Raw genomic sequence first — 17,116 nt, 5'->3', positions numbered from 1 at the left:
ATGTGCTTTATGTTGGCATGAATTTGTGGCCTTAGTGGGCTCTGATTTTATTTATGATACCATTTAGTAAACTAGGGTGCAGAGTATGGACTTCTTTTCTCAAAAATATTGACAAGCATCCATTAGAAGAGAAGCAACAAAAAAGTGTTACACTCTTATTTTTCTAAACGTAACATTATGCATACACTAGACACAGTAACAAAAGATGAGTATAAGAAATGCTTTTAGGATTGGAAGAAGCGCCAGGACAAGGGGAGTATTTTGACGATGACTAAAATTGAGCTGCTGTAAGGTGTATAATAAAGTTTTTTGTTTTTTTTTTTCTTGCAATTTTTGGGTCAGTCATAATATATTTTGGGGCACATTCAATTACATGTCTATGTTTTACAAAATATATTCACCCTTCTTTGCAATATCTTTACCTTTCACTTTTATATTTTGTCATGTACTTTTGATTGGGGGAAATGAGATTGACTTAGCCTAGTTTTAGCTTCTTCCAGGCCTCAGGCCTAGAATTGTAACGGCCCACCAAGGCATTCTGAACTGGCCAATACAAAGTGATAGGAAGTACATACTCTCCCTGAAGGATTTTTAAGTATTGTCAACACCGTCTACATTACTAATTCTGTTATAACTGGTCTTTTCTTACTGATGGTTCACACTAGTACTGTGCACCTTGTTGAACCTAAAGACAAATATATAAAAGCACATTAAAGGAAGGATCCTATTCAGCTACTCAATATTGTACACATAAGAAAGACTAGTGGAGCTCCAGGACTCTCCTCTCACTCCGTGTCTACGTCACATCTGTCTGTCACTCTGCTGATTTAATCTGGCCATGCAGTCTAATATCCTATATGTTGTTGTATTGTATGTAGACTGCTAAACTGCAAGCACATTATTTTACTGTTTTTATGCTTTTTTGCTAGGACAATACTTGCAATAAAGGCTTCAATTTGTATTTACATGTTTGCATGATTTTGTTCAACAAGTAGATTCTGCTAGTACTGACAATGAAAATAACTATATGAAATAAAAAATGACTGAGATGGGGTTTGCTACATTTGTCTATTAATAGTTGTGTTTAGTTGCAGGTCAAATTTTAAAATATCTTTATACGAAAAAAAGCGCTCTTTCCACTTTAAAGATCTATGCACAGGCCTGACTTTTTCCACCTTAGTGCCTTAGTAATCAGACAGATAAAGGGTTTGACATAAATACTAGGGAAACAACTTCTTCCTGAAGAGTTACAAAATAGTCCTTCACTGCTTATGCTTAAGGAGCCATTATGTCACAAGCATTTCAACAATCAGTTTTTTCTACCTTGATGTCCAGGCTGTCATTGCAGTTCAGGCTCACCCCACATTCATCTGTAATCTCTGTTATCTCTGAGAGATCCTCATCTTCAAACTCTTCCAGGCTGATATCATGAGTAAGCCTGTTGAAAAGAAAAAGACTATTAGCAATATCAAAAATAACTGAGGCAATCTGATTTGCAAATATACTTAAAATAAGTGTTTTTATTTATTCTGTAGACGATGGCTGTCGAACTCCAGGCCTGGAGGGCCACAGTGGCTGCAGGTTTTCATTCTAACCCTTTTTCTAATCAGTGACCAGTTTTCACTGCTAACTAACTCATTTCCCCTTCATTTTAATCGCCCTGTTTTTAAGGATTCAGTCCTCTGAATTGATTCTTTTTCATTAAATGACAGCCAAACTGAAATGAAATGTGAAACAAGCCAATAGATCACCAGCTAAATTGGGATTTCAAACACAAGCCAATTTCACTCCAACCAGTTTCTTAATGAGAAGCCAATTCTTGCTGTTAATTTAAACCATTATTTAATTCCACTGCTTATTGCTGCTCTTATTCTGCTACAGCAGACATTTCCAAAACTGCATAATATTTTCTGTTTTTTCTAAGAACACTGTCAAAATGTTTTTGGTGACCTGAGGAGCTTACTCAGCCTTACTGAGACCTTCACCTTTCTTTATTTTCAGATATAGTCTGATGGACACAGGTGAGCTGGTTATGTGGCGGCTTGTTTTGTGTCTCATTATTGTTTGGCTGCTAGTTAAGGGAAGAGAAACATCTAAAGAGCCTGAGTCAAGTTAATTAAAACTAAGGCAAAAGAAACTGATTAACAGCAAAAACTGGTCACTAATGAAGAAGATGGTTAGAATGAAAACCTGCAGCCACAGCGGACCTACAGGACCAGAATTTGACACCCCTGCTGTAGGCTACCCCCGCTGCCATTATACAAACTAAGGAATGAAATGTTACTTATTCAGTAATCTGTCAGTGGTTCTGTGTGCACAAAATTGCTTTATGTCACTTGGAAGTTAAATATGCTCCAAGTAATATTTCAATTTTTCAAAAATCCAGTTTTTGTAGTTTTTAGGTTTATGTTTAATTACAGAACTGTTGAAGAATTCTGATGTTTGTTGCATTGTGCATTAATTGCTGTTTACTGTAGACTTTCATACCATTTCCAAAAATGTTAAACAATGACCAGCACAGTTTCACAGAGGTTAATGTGACTGCCACATAAACTTCCACTCCCAGTTGAAGTTACACTTCTTTCTTTCCTGATGTTTATTTGGGTCTCCTTTGGACACTCCAGTCTTCTTTCATAGTCCGACGACATGCTGTCAGATTGATGGAAACATGAGTGAGTGCACTCTTACAGTATGCAGCCATAAGAAACACCGAATACGTTGTCAGTGTCAGTTTTCAGCAGCTACCAAATGTCAACAACTGGATAATAAAAATGTATGATATTTTATTTTGATCACAGCGGCAACTGTTCTGAGTCGCAACATGTATGAAAGCTCAATCTACAAGAGCTAAAAATATCTTTCACAAGTAGAGTGCACAGCTTCCCATTTACATATTCAATGTACAGCGATGGCAAAAGTGCATTCTTGCTTCAATGTAGAACCGTCGTCATGATCTGAGGTGACCTCTGTTATAGCGCGTCTATGTGAAAACAGCAGTGTCAAATGGGGGGTTGGCGTTGGTGTAGGGATTGTGAATGCGGCTGGGAGAATTAAACTGAATAAAAAAAAAAATACAAAGGTAACCTTTACAAGTATCATAAATTACACCGGCTGTTACAGACTGGACTCAAATGTATGTTTTTATTCTAAAATAGTAAGAATACGTGCAGCTCACTTCTCAAAATGGACTCGTCCAGGATCGAACCCGTGAAGTTTTGATTGCCAGTCAACAGTTGATACCATTGCACCACCAAAGCAGTCATAGCAAATGGGTGTCAATGTCGCACCCTAACGCGGGTTTTTTTTCTGCAGTTATATTTTTGAATAAAATCGCGCCTTTTTTGTTATATTTGTATCTTTTGTGAAAGTGTTTCTTTGATATTTGGAATTCAGGCTTCACACATTATACACTTCATGTCTACATTTTGTCAATTATTACTAAACATTAAAAATGTTTCTGTTTTAACGATGTGTTTACATAGATCGTTGTAGACAAGAAACACACATGAAATGCAAGCGTTCCAAATAACGATATAGTATTTATAAAAGGCGTCATTTTGCTTGACTTCTCACTCTATACAACTCTCAGCAACTTACACGCAGGTAAACAGACTTGAGCTGAGAAAACTGTGCGCCGGTGGGGGATGTGATAGCAGGCTGCTTGCTGTTTGCTGTTTATCCACACATTTAAAGGACAAAATATGCTGATGGAGAGGTGTGAAGCGATTTAAGGTGGGGCGGATCTACGAGTTTTTTTTGTAGGCTCTGGTAATTCTAGTGTTAAGGGGAAGTGCATTTAGGACTGAAGCCAGGAGGCACTTCTTTTTTGCAAAGACTTGCAGGAATATGGAAAAAAATAACAAGCGATGCTGTTGAAGCAGAAACTTTGATACTTCTTTTAAGAAATATCTGGATGAGCTATTGGGACAGCTGAGCTATAGGCTGCACAAAGAAGCTTGATGGATTGAATGGTCTCCTCTCGCATGTCATCTTTCTTATGTTCTAAATAAATGGTACACATGCCTTGAGGTACATATTGAAAGAACACAAAATGAGAATTAAACATTTGGAAAAGGTGGCACAAGACAAAGTGCCACTTTTCTAGAAGATACATTAGCATAATAAATGTTAAAAAGGAATATAGCAAAGCTCACATACCTGTAGGTAAAGTCAAGTATCAACCAGAGAATGACATCTTCATTTTTTGGAGTGTAACAAGACAATACATACTCACTTTGGGTGAGACAGCTGAATCAGTCAATCCCACCCATTTCTAAACATGCTTGATTCAGTACAGGGTCATGTTGATTCCTGATGTATCATGCTGGGCCAATTCAGTGTCTTCATTCAACCTAACACATATATCTTTGGGATGTAGAGGAAGTGTAAACCCCACACAGTGACCTGAATGGAATTCAAATCCATCTACCAGGACTCTTTAGGCAGCAGCACTAACCACCGTGCCCCAATGCGGCATTCAGTGTGTCAATAACAACACAACAAATTATACCATGGGATGGGAATGGAAACCTGCAATTGTTGGAGCTGGAAGCTTTGACTCGAAGCAATATTGTATAATTAAAGAACACAAACAGTTTTTGTCTGCAGTATGCCCTTTGTTGCGGTGATGTTTGATAAACAAGCCAGTGAGGACATTTTTAGAATGCTTTTATTGTGCATGTTGTAATTTGATTAATGAGATCAATTACATGCTGTACTGCAGCCCTGCACAAAATACTGAATTGCTCTGTGACCTGAAATAGCAATGCATTATTAGCAAGTTTCTTGGCTCTGTAAGATTTCAGCCAGCATATGCCACAATTGTAATTTTGTATATTTTACATCAAAAAGGATATAAACCATATTCATGTACTTTTTAAAACACCATTAATGGTACATTAAAAATGTAAAATGAATGTCATTTTATTTCATTGGACAGAAATGCTCTATTTCCTTTTGTTGTAGAGTTCCTTTTTATTTGTGCAGTGGAGTGTATGCTTTGTGTGTTCACACAGATCACAACTTTAAAACTGGATGCCATGAGTCCTAATGTTCATGTAAATTCCTGCCCTACTATTTTAAACTTCACATGAACATTTATTATATATTAGCTGTCCCCTGCAGCTCCGCCCTTGTAGAAGTGAAACAGGACAAACTTTAAAAAGCAATAAACAAACAGGTATTGATAGCTAAGCGGAGGCAAGGTCCACTCCAAAATGTGGCCAGAGGTAGACCGATTCGAGCAGAGGCTGGCGTGTGAGTGAGGAGGACCCTGCCCAGCTCTCTGCTCCTGATGTCACGCTTCCTCCTCCCCTCAGCCCGCAGCTCCTGTCTCAGATTAGTGTGAATATATCATCCTGCAAGTGAACTATGATACTTAGCGTGATGAGAGAAGTCACAAAATTATCCAGAATGTTCAAGCAAACTATAGAAAAAAAGTCCGTTAAGTAGTTCTCTCGTGAAAAGCAGACAGACAGACAGATGTTGGATTTTATATATATACAGAAGTTGTGAGGAGTACCTAGTTGGTAAGACGTCACGTCAGATAAAGTCACCATCACAATGACAAAGGGCAAGGTAAGAACTGCAGAAAGCCTCCATGGAAAGAATGGAGCTATTCTGTAAATGCAGGTGAGGAACAGTCCAGGGGCCGTGTGCTGGAAGCCCCTCTAAGGGCAATGTACAGGAGCACTATCATCAGGCTGCTCCACGACACTAGGGGAAAGTCAATCTACAGTGCCACCCCTTGAAAGATTTCACATTTTATTGTTACACAGTATTAAATCACAGTGGATTTGTATTGAACATTAATTTTATTTTAATTCTTTTCATTTTTATTACTATTTAATTTAATATTGTTTCTTTGTATCAGTATACTGCTGCTGGATTATGTGAATTTCCCCTTGGGATTAATAAAGTATCTATCTATCTATCTATCTATCTATCTATCTATCTATCTATCTATCTATCTATCTATCTATCTATCTATTGGGCTTTTTTCACATTTTTCACATCAACAGAAAAAAAGTCGCTTTAATGTTAAAAGGAAGACTGATCTCTGCAAAGTGGTCTGAATTACTTTACTAATATAAGCCACACAAAAATTGATTGAATAATATGCCACTCAATCAATGGTGCAGCTAATTGTCCTTAGAAGTCAAAGAATTAGTTCAATAGCGAAAAACCAGTATGTAGTTAAGGGGCTGAGTCTGGAAGGGCCAATATGTGAAAAGTCAGTATGGTTGCCTGATCAGCTCAATGAAGACAACAAGAACATCCATAACAACTCCATAAAAAAGGTGGTTGAGAAGCACAGGACAGGGGATGGAGGAAAGAAAATATCCAAATTACTGAAAATCCTTTTAATTTAGTCATTAAGAAATGGAAAGAGTATGGCACAGCTGTAAATCTGACTAAAGCAGCATGTCCACAAAAACTGAGTGATCATGTAAGAAGAGCACTAGTGATGGAGGCCATGAAGAGACCTATGATAACCCTGAGGCCACAGTGGCTAAGCCTGGAGAGAATGTGCAGGCAACTGCTGCCCGGGTGCATCGACAGTCATGGCTTTATAGGAGAAAGAGAAAGCCACTATTAACAATTACACCTGAAATCTGGCTAGTGTTTGCGAGAAGGCACATGGGAGACTCTCAAGTCAACTGGAAGAACATTCTATGGTCTGATGACACAAACTTGAAACTTTTGGCCATCAGACTAAATGCCATATTTGAACACTACACATTTTTCAAAAACATATCATCCTTGCCAAGAAGCATGGTGGTGGCAGCCTCCAGTTTCTTATCTGCAGCAAACCCAAGAAGTTTTGTGAGGATAAAGCAGTCTCTACGCCAGAGATCACTTGAGTACAGAGCCGTGAGAAAAGTGGGACAAAAGCTTAAACTGCAGAGATGGAAGGCAATGAAGGGAATACTTTGTGTGATACTGTAATGGATGAGTCACCTCACTTAGCATACCAGGGTTCAATAAGATTTTAAGCTAATCGCTCCCTTTAATTATTTTTTTTTAAAAATGTGCCATTTTGTTAATATTTTGCCCCCTGTGTGTGGGCTGTCCTGAAGACACCTCCTATCTATACTAATAAAAGGCAAAGCCCTCACTCACTCTCTCACTCACTCACTCACTCACTCACTCACTCACTCACTCACTCACTCACTCATCACTAATTCTCCAACTTCCCGTGTAGGTAGAAGGCTGAAATTTGGCAGGCTCATTCCTTACAGCTTACTTACAAAAGTTGGACAGGTTTCATTTCGAAATTCTACGCCTAATGGTCATAACTGGAAGGTATTTTTCTCCATTAACTGTAATGGAGTAGAGCTGCAAAGACGTAGGGGGCGGAGTTTCGTGTGACATCATCACGCCTCCCACGTAATCACGTGAACTGACTGTCAACGCAGTACGTAGAAAACCAGGAAGACCTACAAAAAGCGCTTAAGAAAACATGCATTATATAATTGAGAAGGCAGCGAAACAATAAGAAGCGAGCGAGTGGCATATACTACCATATTCATGAGTGTTGCTGCCTCGGAAAGAAAGCAAGGTGTAAACCTAAACTTTAAATTAAGTTCATAGACAGGCTACCGCTGGCGTTTCACATGCCCACAGGTAATGCGGGATACAAGTTTAATGAGAGGGCGCGGGATATAAACGAGAGTTTTGATCACTTTGTAACTAAGTTAAAATTGTAGGTGAAGGGGTGTGCTTATGCAAATTCCGAGAGACTGTGTTTGTGGGGATTGACAGTTAAAGGCGGGTGGGGAGTCACGTCATCATCTCCCTCCCATTTACCTCAAGTTAATACACACGCTGTCTCTAGAGTTTCAACACACTGAATCCTCCAGGCACTACTTACAAAAGGTCACATTGACAAGCGTGTTACGCTATTTTTAAAATCTTTCCTTTTCTTAGCACAAGCACAGCTGAGAAGCTTCGATGCATGTGCTCCATAACGCGTTGAAAAATAATGCATTTAATCACACTTTGCATTACAAGCAAAGGGGAGCTTTTGTCAATGCATGATTTCCTGGTACACCGATTACATTGATCAGCGCATCCCGATTCATTTTACCCTCGCACCACCTTAGTTTGAGAAGAAGTATGAAAAATATGAGGTTAACACAGAAAAACAGATCACCAATTCAAGCTTTATGAATAATCGATTCGCCATCAATAATTGTTTTGGTAAAGCCATCCTCCTTCCATTTTATAATTTTTCCGCCACTAGCCATGATTAAATGAACGGTAAAAAGTAAGAGCGGCGAGGGTGACTTATTTAGGCAGGAATATATATGATAGCAACACTCATGACAATGTCAATCATGTTACGTTATTATTAAAATGTTTCCTTTTCTTTTTCATTACTTCTTTAACACACTACTCCTCCGCGGAGGCGCGGGTATTTTGCTATATATATATATATATGAATGACCTCCAAAGAGCGCTGAGACTTTTGATATCATGAACGTGTCTGCAAAAACTGGGGTCTCCTGCCCAGCAAAAGTCGAGCAGCCAGCGCATAGCTGTGCCGGCCTTTGAGACGCTGACTGCGCTTCTGCCTTAAGTCAAAGTGAGCACTTTTAATTTTTTTCATCCGCCCCCTGAGCTATAGCCCAGACAAGTGCAAACACGGGACCCCTTTTCTACACCACGGCAAAATAATATTAAGGCGATTCACACTTTCTTTTGCACGTATCGATTATCAGGTCCTCAGCTCGGATTATGAACACACGCATACGAGTGGAGGACTCACAGTGCCATCACAGCCGATTAATGGCGGGGCGTCTCACCAGTCTACACAAGACCCACGCGACTGTCGCCAAAAGGCGATCATAACGTCAGCGAACACATCTCTCTATACTATATAAAAGAAAAGGCAACTTTCCTTTCTTTACACCTTTTTTCCTTTTATCCCAAACCAAAGCCTTTCTCTCTTAACACGGCAGAGGACACAAAAATAATTTTCTTTAATTGCCGGTAAGGCACATTACCAGAGGCACAAATTTGAACGTTCACATAGAAAATGTAATTTCTATACCACAGCCGTGTAGCGCCTTTCAAAAGGGATCTACTACCGAGAGATGATCCATATACATTTTAGCTGCTGTTAGTTACTTACCTGTTGTGTTACACAGTCTTTAAAATGTAGTTTACCCGCAACCACTCCAGTAGTGCTCAATGTACCTGTACTTCTTAAAACGTTAATGTTTTACTGTTTAATAACTTATAGACTATATTTCATTATTTTTCCCTTGCACTCAGTGACCAAAGCTATACACACACATATAGACACATACAAACATACACACAAGTATATGTATGTGTATATATATGTATGTATGTGTATATATATATATATATATATATACACACACCCCTATCTAGATTATATATATATATATATATATACACACACACACACACACACACACATACATACATACATACATACACACACATATATATATTTGTGTGTGTAGATATGTATATAGATATGTAGATATGAAGATATGTATGTGTATATATATATGTATATTATATATATATGTATGTATGTGTGTATGTGTGTGTGTATATATATATGACAGCAGCAATCAAGCTGTGAGAAAACAGTAAAAGGAGGCGTGTCAGACGTCGTGGTACATTTTCTGATGCAGCTACGAAAACAACTTTGTGACGCTGCCACCAAATACACAAAACAATTACTTTGACAATCATGTTACATTATTTTTAAAATGTTTCCTTTTCTTTTCATAACTTCTTTAACACATGACATCGCTGAAGCGGGTATTTTGCTATATATATATATATCACAGCGACACTCATAACAGTGACAAAACAATTACATTGACAATCATGTTACGTTATTTTCAAAATGTTTCCTTTTCTTTCTCTTTCCTTCTTTAACACACTACTTCTCCGCTGCCAAGCGCGGGTATTTTGCTATATATATATATATATATATATGTATAGATAGATAGATAGAGGTATATATATATAGATAGATAGAGATATATATATAGATAGACAGAGATAGATAGATAGATAGATAGATAGATAGATAGATAGATAGATAGATAGATAGATGTCATATCAATGACAAAACAATTACATTAACAATCATGTTACGTTATTTTTAAAATTTTTCCTTTTCTTTTTCGTACCTTCTTTAAAACACTACTTCTCCGCTGCGAAGCGCGGGTATTCTGCTAGTCATGGTATATGTATGTGTGTGTGTGTGTATGTTTACTTGATTTCAGCTTTTTAAACTACTATGGTGCTTGTTAGACAGGCATGAGCTATTAACCATAAATAAAGCATCTACTGGAATAGCTGGGAGGCAGCAGATAAGAAGCTGCCTTAAGAGATGAGCTCAGAAAACCAGCACAACCATAATACATGGTACATGAATCCAGAGAGGACAATGGAGCCATTTATTTCTGCTTATTTTTATAGTAGGGCATTGTTTCAGCCAACACACTCTTATGCCTGTTGTAAAAAGTAAAGTGGGAAAACCCCAAGAGAGTACCAGCTAACTGTGTCATTCTTTTATTAGTAAAGTAAAATTATTATTAGAGGAATGCTCCACCTAAAAATATTCTTCATTTTATAAGTCACTTACTCCATGTACTTTATAGTGATGGCTGAAAACATTTTTTAATGTCATGTTTTCATTCAGAATGGAGGGAAAAAAGTCATAAGGGGCCAATGCTGTACAACAGCAAATATTGTGAAAAAAGAAAAATCTCATGTTGCTTGTGTCACATAATCCACATGTCAGTTACCTAGTCATATGTTCAAAATGTGCAAAACGAATGCTTTTATGCTAAAATAATACTAAATAGATGCTACCGGAATACTAGTAAACTAAAGCCTCATGGAACTGACGTTTTGAATTGAGGACCTGCCATTCACCCTCATTCATTGGTCAGGAGTCCTGTCATCAGTTCAAAAAGTGACTCCCTTTAGACTTTAGTTTACTGTTAACAATGTGTGCCGATTATTCCAGAAGTAACAACTCAACAATTTGTAAGCAGAAAAGCATGCATTTTTATGTTTTGAGCATACAACTGACTGACAGACATGTGGGTAATTTGATACAAGTAATGTGAGATTTTTTTTTTTCCATGGACGTTTTTCACATCATTTGCCGTTGTATGCATTGGTCGCTATTGGCTTCTATTATGCCATAAAATGTTTACTCTCCATTCTGACAGAAAACATGAGATTAACATTTTTTTTGTCAGCCACCACTACAAAGTACATGGGTTACGTAATTGTGGTTGAGAGGTTTGGCCTTAATAAGAAAATCTGTCTCACGATTTTAGGCAACTTTTTTCTTTAAAAAAAAAAACTCAAAGAAAAAATAATATTGAAATATGTTTGAGTTTCATCTTCGCGATAAAATGAACATTTTTAAGAATATCAAAAAGCATTTTTGATGGCTTTTTTGTTTTGTTTAAAAAGGCAGGTAGTAGAAGTGGCTTTAGACTTGGAATTGTCAGAAAACAACACAATCAACAATAGAAAATTAATGAGCCTTCCACACTATCTATCAGCTATGCTAGTTGTACAAAAATGCCAGAGACACAGGAATATAACGGATGAAATGAAACACATAATGCAGGGCAGCATACAAAACAAAAGAGTAACATCTCTTTCCAATTCAGCCAGTATTAAGTAGGATGCATTTGCCCAGCTCTCAAGCTCATGTCCTCCACCAGCTACTGCTCTTATCATTGTTCATTTCTACTCAATTGTGTAGGTCTCTCTCCAGTTCCATCATGTGGTGCACAAGGCCTTTACTGTCACCAAGATGAACGGCACTTCATCATATATGTATGGTCTAACTGGGGCTGCCACCTTTTCAGGTAACTCTTTGATGATGTAGGTCATTTTGACATAGTATTCCCATTTTTACAGACCCATTTGCAAGACTGACACCTTATTTTTGTGCCAGGGTGCTACCCTATTTGGTATGTTTAGTTTTCCTTAAAGTTACCGGATCTAATAAATGCCTTAGGCAGCCTGATGTATTGCCATTAATGAAGCACCAGAGGTAGCACAGCTAACAGAGGATAGCGAAATGGAGGTTATTTATTTAGAAGGAGGAAAGAGGTACTAGGTGGGAGATGAAATGAAATTAATTTTACTGTGGCACAGTAAGGGGTGTAAAGCCCTTACTGCTCATGATGCTCCCTGATAACAATGTTTCTTCTTACCAACTTCTAAACTGGTGGGAAAAGTCTTTTATGTAAAGCTGGTCAGCCTTCCGATTTATGTCAGTATTGAAACCAGAGCCACACAGTCAATTTCACTGCAATTAGGTAATAAATATCCTTGCTTAAAGGCAATTGAGGGCAGCTCTTACAAAGCGTCAGTCCATCTAAGAAATGGGTGAAGTGACAGAGGAGCTGGATGACTTGGGGTGAATGTATGTAAATCACCTTGCATGCAGGACTTTTGTGGCTTGAGGGCAGGGACACTTGCAGCAACTCTGTACATAGACAAGAAGTCAAGTCACAATTGCATGTCATGGAACGTCAGGAGAACTGGTATTTGTGATTTTACAAGGGGATGAATCCTGTAATAGTGGGCCATCTATGTAATCTACCAGCTACTTTTAGCTACCCTACTGTGATGCTTGGACAATACTTATTGAGCTGAGGACACTGGCCTCACTTAACTTTATCAGGCTAATTATTGTTTTCCTTTTCTCCCAGGGCTGAATATTTTTCACAAAAACTAAACTAAAAACCACACAAAGGAATGATTTAACACATGAATCAACATAAAATACTTATTTATGACAAATGTCCCTCTATTTCATGTTCCATGAACCTTTGCAGTGTGTAAATTCACATACAGTACTTATTACGTATTTATTACATACTTGTTTGTCTCATCTATACTAAAAAAAGGCAAAGCCCTCACTGACTGACTGACTGACTGACTCACTCACTCACTGACTCATCACTAATTCTCCAACTTAGGTAGAAGGCTGAAATTTGGCAGGCTCATTCCTTACAGCTTACTTACAAAAGGTAGGCAGGTTTCATTTTTCATTACTTCTTTAACACACTACTTCTCCGCTGCGAAGCGCGGGTATTTTGCTAGTCACTCATAAGCTGAACGGCACTTTCTGAAAAAAAAGAAAATGAACAGCTACCTGTCTTTCGTTTTTGATTTCCAGATAACTTACATTCAAATCAGAGTCCAATGCAGCAATTTTGCTTTGTGCATTTGCTTCACTCTCTCACCCGATGTCGATGCCATTCTAGACATTGTTTACACTACTCACGTACATGCAGGCATTCAACGTCAAGTCTAAGTCTAACAGTCCTCCTAGAAAAGATGGTCTGCCTATAATTTAATGGTGAATTTTATAGACGTTTACAGCTGATTATCGCTCTCTACATTCGCACTCAACCCCTGCTGTCGACAAAAGTCAACATCCACCTAAAAGAGTTAATAAAATATACGATTGTTGCTGTACCTGTACCTCATTGTTTCTGCAAAGTGCTGGGCTAAATAGCTGAAACTCAAAAAAAAATACAACATTTTATAGTTTATAGTTACTCTTCTCTCTGATGAGTACATATCACAAATTAAACGATGGAGAAAGACTGCAATGCTTTAAAAACAGTGATGGAAGACTTATTAAAGAAGCTAAGTAAGCTGAGATTGATTGAGGATATGGAAAATAGAATCAAAGCCTGAATGTCAGGGTGGGATTGTGATAACAGGGAATTTCTTTAAAGATCCTGCACAGTTTATTTAATAAAATGGGAAAATCCTGCTATTTTTCAGAACAAAATCTGAAACTAAGAACACTCTATCTCAAAAGTACTTAACAAATAGATAGATAGATAGATAGATAGATAGATAGATAGATAGATAGATAGATAGATAGATAGATAGATAGATAGATAGATAGATAATTAAAAATAAATAATTCACAATGATGTTGCCAAATGGTCAAATGTATGGGGCAACCATTTTAATGTTCTGAGTCTTCCAGCTGGCAATATTAATGTGTCTGTCTATAGCAGAGAATTATAAAAGACAACATAGAGGATTGTTAAATAAAAAAAAGAACCATATACAATTCTGATAAGAAAAATGTTTTTGCAATCAACTTCAGAATAAAATGGTGTTGTAAAAATATACATCATGTACTGTAAATGGCATGTACAAATGGAGAACTGTGACAGAATCAGCGGCCCCATATGTCAAGTTAATTTCAAAATAAAATTAATGACTTTGTGTTTCAGAGTCCATACACTGCCTGGACACACAGTTGTCTCATTTCATGTTGTAGGTGTAAAACTAAAGAATAACACAGACCAGTCTGATGTTACAATGTCTGATCCAGCTGCATGTTGAGCTGTGGGGAGTGGGAGATAAGCCTATATGAAAACATTTCATATGATGGCATGGGTTACCTCCCTAGAGTGCTGAATACCATGGGTGAGGGTTAAGCAAAGGTGCATTGGTGCCAAAGAGACATAAAGAGGAGTTTACAGGAAAATACAACAACTGAAGCACCTTTAGAAGCGATTGCAGCCCGGAGTCTTCTTGGGTCTCACACAACAAGCTTCATACATCTGGATTTCTTCTCTGCAGATCGCCTTACGAGCCTTCAGTTTAAATAGTTGTCCACTAATGACCTCCATTTTTCAGGTTCCAGAGTTGTCCTAACCCACTCCTCTTTCTTCTTTGCTTTTGCTTAGTGTTATTGCCCTGTTGGAAGGTAAACCTTAGGTCATGGCTTAGTATTTTTTTTCTGACATGCAGTGTGTATTGTGGGATATTTGTGTGCCTGTCTAAATGCTGTCCAGTCAATTCAATTTCCCACAGTTGAACTCCAGTCAAGTTAGGTTTATACTGTGTTATTGAGATAATATTTCAGCAAGGATGTTTATTCTGTGTCTTTGTTGTACATCTTTTAAATTTATTTCGGCCTGTATCTAAACCTGCTATGTTCTATGTGTTTTGTGGGTGGTTCCCCAATAGGTGGGGGCACCTGCCAATCACTGCAAGGGACTGCCCTCTGCCCTATAAATCAGGAGGGTCTGCCTCAGCTTCTGGTGGTTCATTGTGAATGCACCAGAGAGTCGATGAGTTTACTTGTTTTTATTTTTATTCTGTGATTTTCAGAAATTCAGAATTTTCAATCTTCTGCATTGTTCTCGCTTTCATACCTGGATTCTATATTTAAACTGTGTTTGCTTTGCATTGCCTTATTTTTATGCCTTTTTTGCTCTTCAGAACTAAATAGTATTACTGAGGATTTTTTGTGAAAAAATGCACATTTTTTTAATAAAGATTGTGTGTTTGGCCGTATATCTAAACACGGTTTGATGGTAATATCCCCCCTTAGTGGGCAATTTCAGAAGTGCTTTTGGGACTAACATGTTTTGGGACTCCTAGTTCATAACAATTGCAAGGAATTATAATGATGAACAATTACAACTGCACTAAATAGTAATTAGGGCTACCATAACTTAAGAGCAATTGTCCACATTTCCTATGGGGCTTCTGAACTCTTCTGACAACCTGCGCACAAACAATTTTGAAGGTTATGTATGATTTATTTCTGAGCTTCAGCTGGTACTCCTGTTGGTACTTCAAATAATATTCAGCAAAAAACAACCTGGAATAGAAGCAATCTTCCACTTATTAAGTATTGCTGCAGACAACATTTTTTTTCTGGCAGTATCAGCAGAGCTCATTATACCCTAAGGATGTAATCTGACATTAGGCATCAGAAAAGAAGGCAGTCGTACTGTTTCTCCTTGAATTGCTCAGCTAATTCTCCATCAATCCCTGGGGGAAAAGACCTTAAGCATGCACAAAGTTAATTTGTAATTTATTTTGCACTGAACTGAGCACTCACAATTGTTGGTTAAAAAAAGATTTTGAGGCTTTTGTTCACAAATATAAAGAGTTGCTCACAATGTGTGTGCTATTTGAAATGCTTTTAAGAATCAGTAACTTCCCCCCAGTAATTTCATATTGGCCATCTTAACTGGACTCTCTTCTTTTGCATTTAAATAAAAGGAGTCTCATCTTAAAAATTGTAATAAGTGTAGAGGCTCTCAATAACACCCACAGCTGCAGTCTCTTTACAGTAAATAGTGTGTGCTGTTCTCTAGAGAGTGTGCCCAGCTGGCAAGAGGATGCCAAGAGTCGAGTCTGCATACCAATAGGATTGCTAAAAGTAGCGGTAGTTGTTACAATAACCCTCCAAGTACTAAAAATAGTCAGAATGGCAGCAGGAAGGGTCTTCTACATGAAAGTATGAAAATATATAGGCCAGCAGGAGGCAGTAAACCATATATAAGTGCTGTAGAAAGTGACATGTTGAGGGTACCAGCATGACAGAAAGGGAGTTTGTTGTCAAAATTACCTTTACCTAGCACAACAAGCAAGGCCAGATTAAGACCTCCTTAGGCCCCATGGTGTCGCTGGTCACCTGAACTCCCAGTTCCCAAGACCTCCATGAGCCTCAGGGGGTTGCTAATCTCCCACCTCCTATACCCCTCATCAAAAATAGCCCCACTAGATACAGGTATATACTAACAGATTATGAACATCACATATATCAATAATAAATCATAAACAGAGATTAAAGTAGATAAAACATCCAAATCTTCATACAACTTAACATTATTTTTTGTTTAATAGTGTATTACAATAAATGTAACAAATTAATTGATAAGTGCAAAATTACATTTATGGGAAAATCAAGTTTATTCTGATAGTACTGTTAACGAACATCAGTTAAACATTTTAAAGTCCTATGCCACCTTGGGACAAATATGTAACTGTTTACTTTGGGTTTGCAGCAAATACAATAAAAGACCTGAGGTAAGACCAGAAGAGAAGTGCTGGATGTTTACATGTACAGGATGTAAAGGCAGACAGGTGAAAGTGCATAGGACATCACAGCGAAGTCTGTTACAGTGACATCAAGAGAAGCTGCCAACTGTAACTGTCATAACATTTGAGTTTGGTGCGTCATATATCCTGCAGTGAGTGGCCTTGCTGTCGTCTACCTATACGTTGATGTTGTTGGACTTCACATTGCTGCTAA

General features: G+C 37.8%; 1 protein-coding gene across 1 annotated transcript in view; it reads right to left on the bottom strand.

Annotated features, from left to right (window-relative positions):
- Positions 1-17,116, bottom strand: part of LOC120526165 (C-Jun-amino-terminal kinase-interacting protein 1-like) — a 269,108-nt gene that overhangs the window by 138,961 nt on the left and 113,031 nt on the right. The window contains exon 2 of the mRNA XM_039749182.1: positions 1,324-1,438. Within this exon, the coding sequence (XP_039605116.1) occupies positions 1,324-1,438 (115 nt within the window). The remainder of the gene's footprint in view (positions 1-1,323; positions 1,439-17,116) is intronic.

Source organism: Polypterus senegalus, chromosome 1, assembly GCF_016835505.1.
Source record: "Polypterus senegalus isolate Bchr_013 chromosome 1, ASM1683550v1, whole genome shotgun sequence".
Lineage (NCBI taxonomy): Eukaryota > Metazoa > Chordata > Cladistia > Polypteriformes > Polypteridae > Polypterus > Polypterus senegalus.
This window is presented reverse-complemented; position numbering and strand designations above follow the sequence as displayed.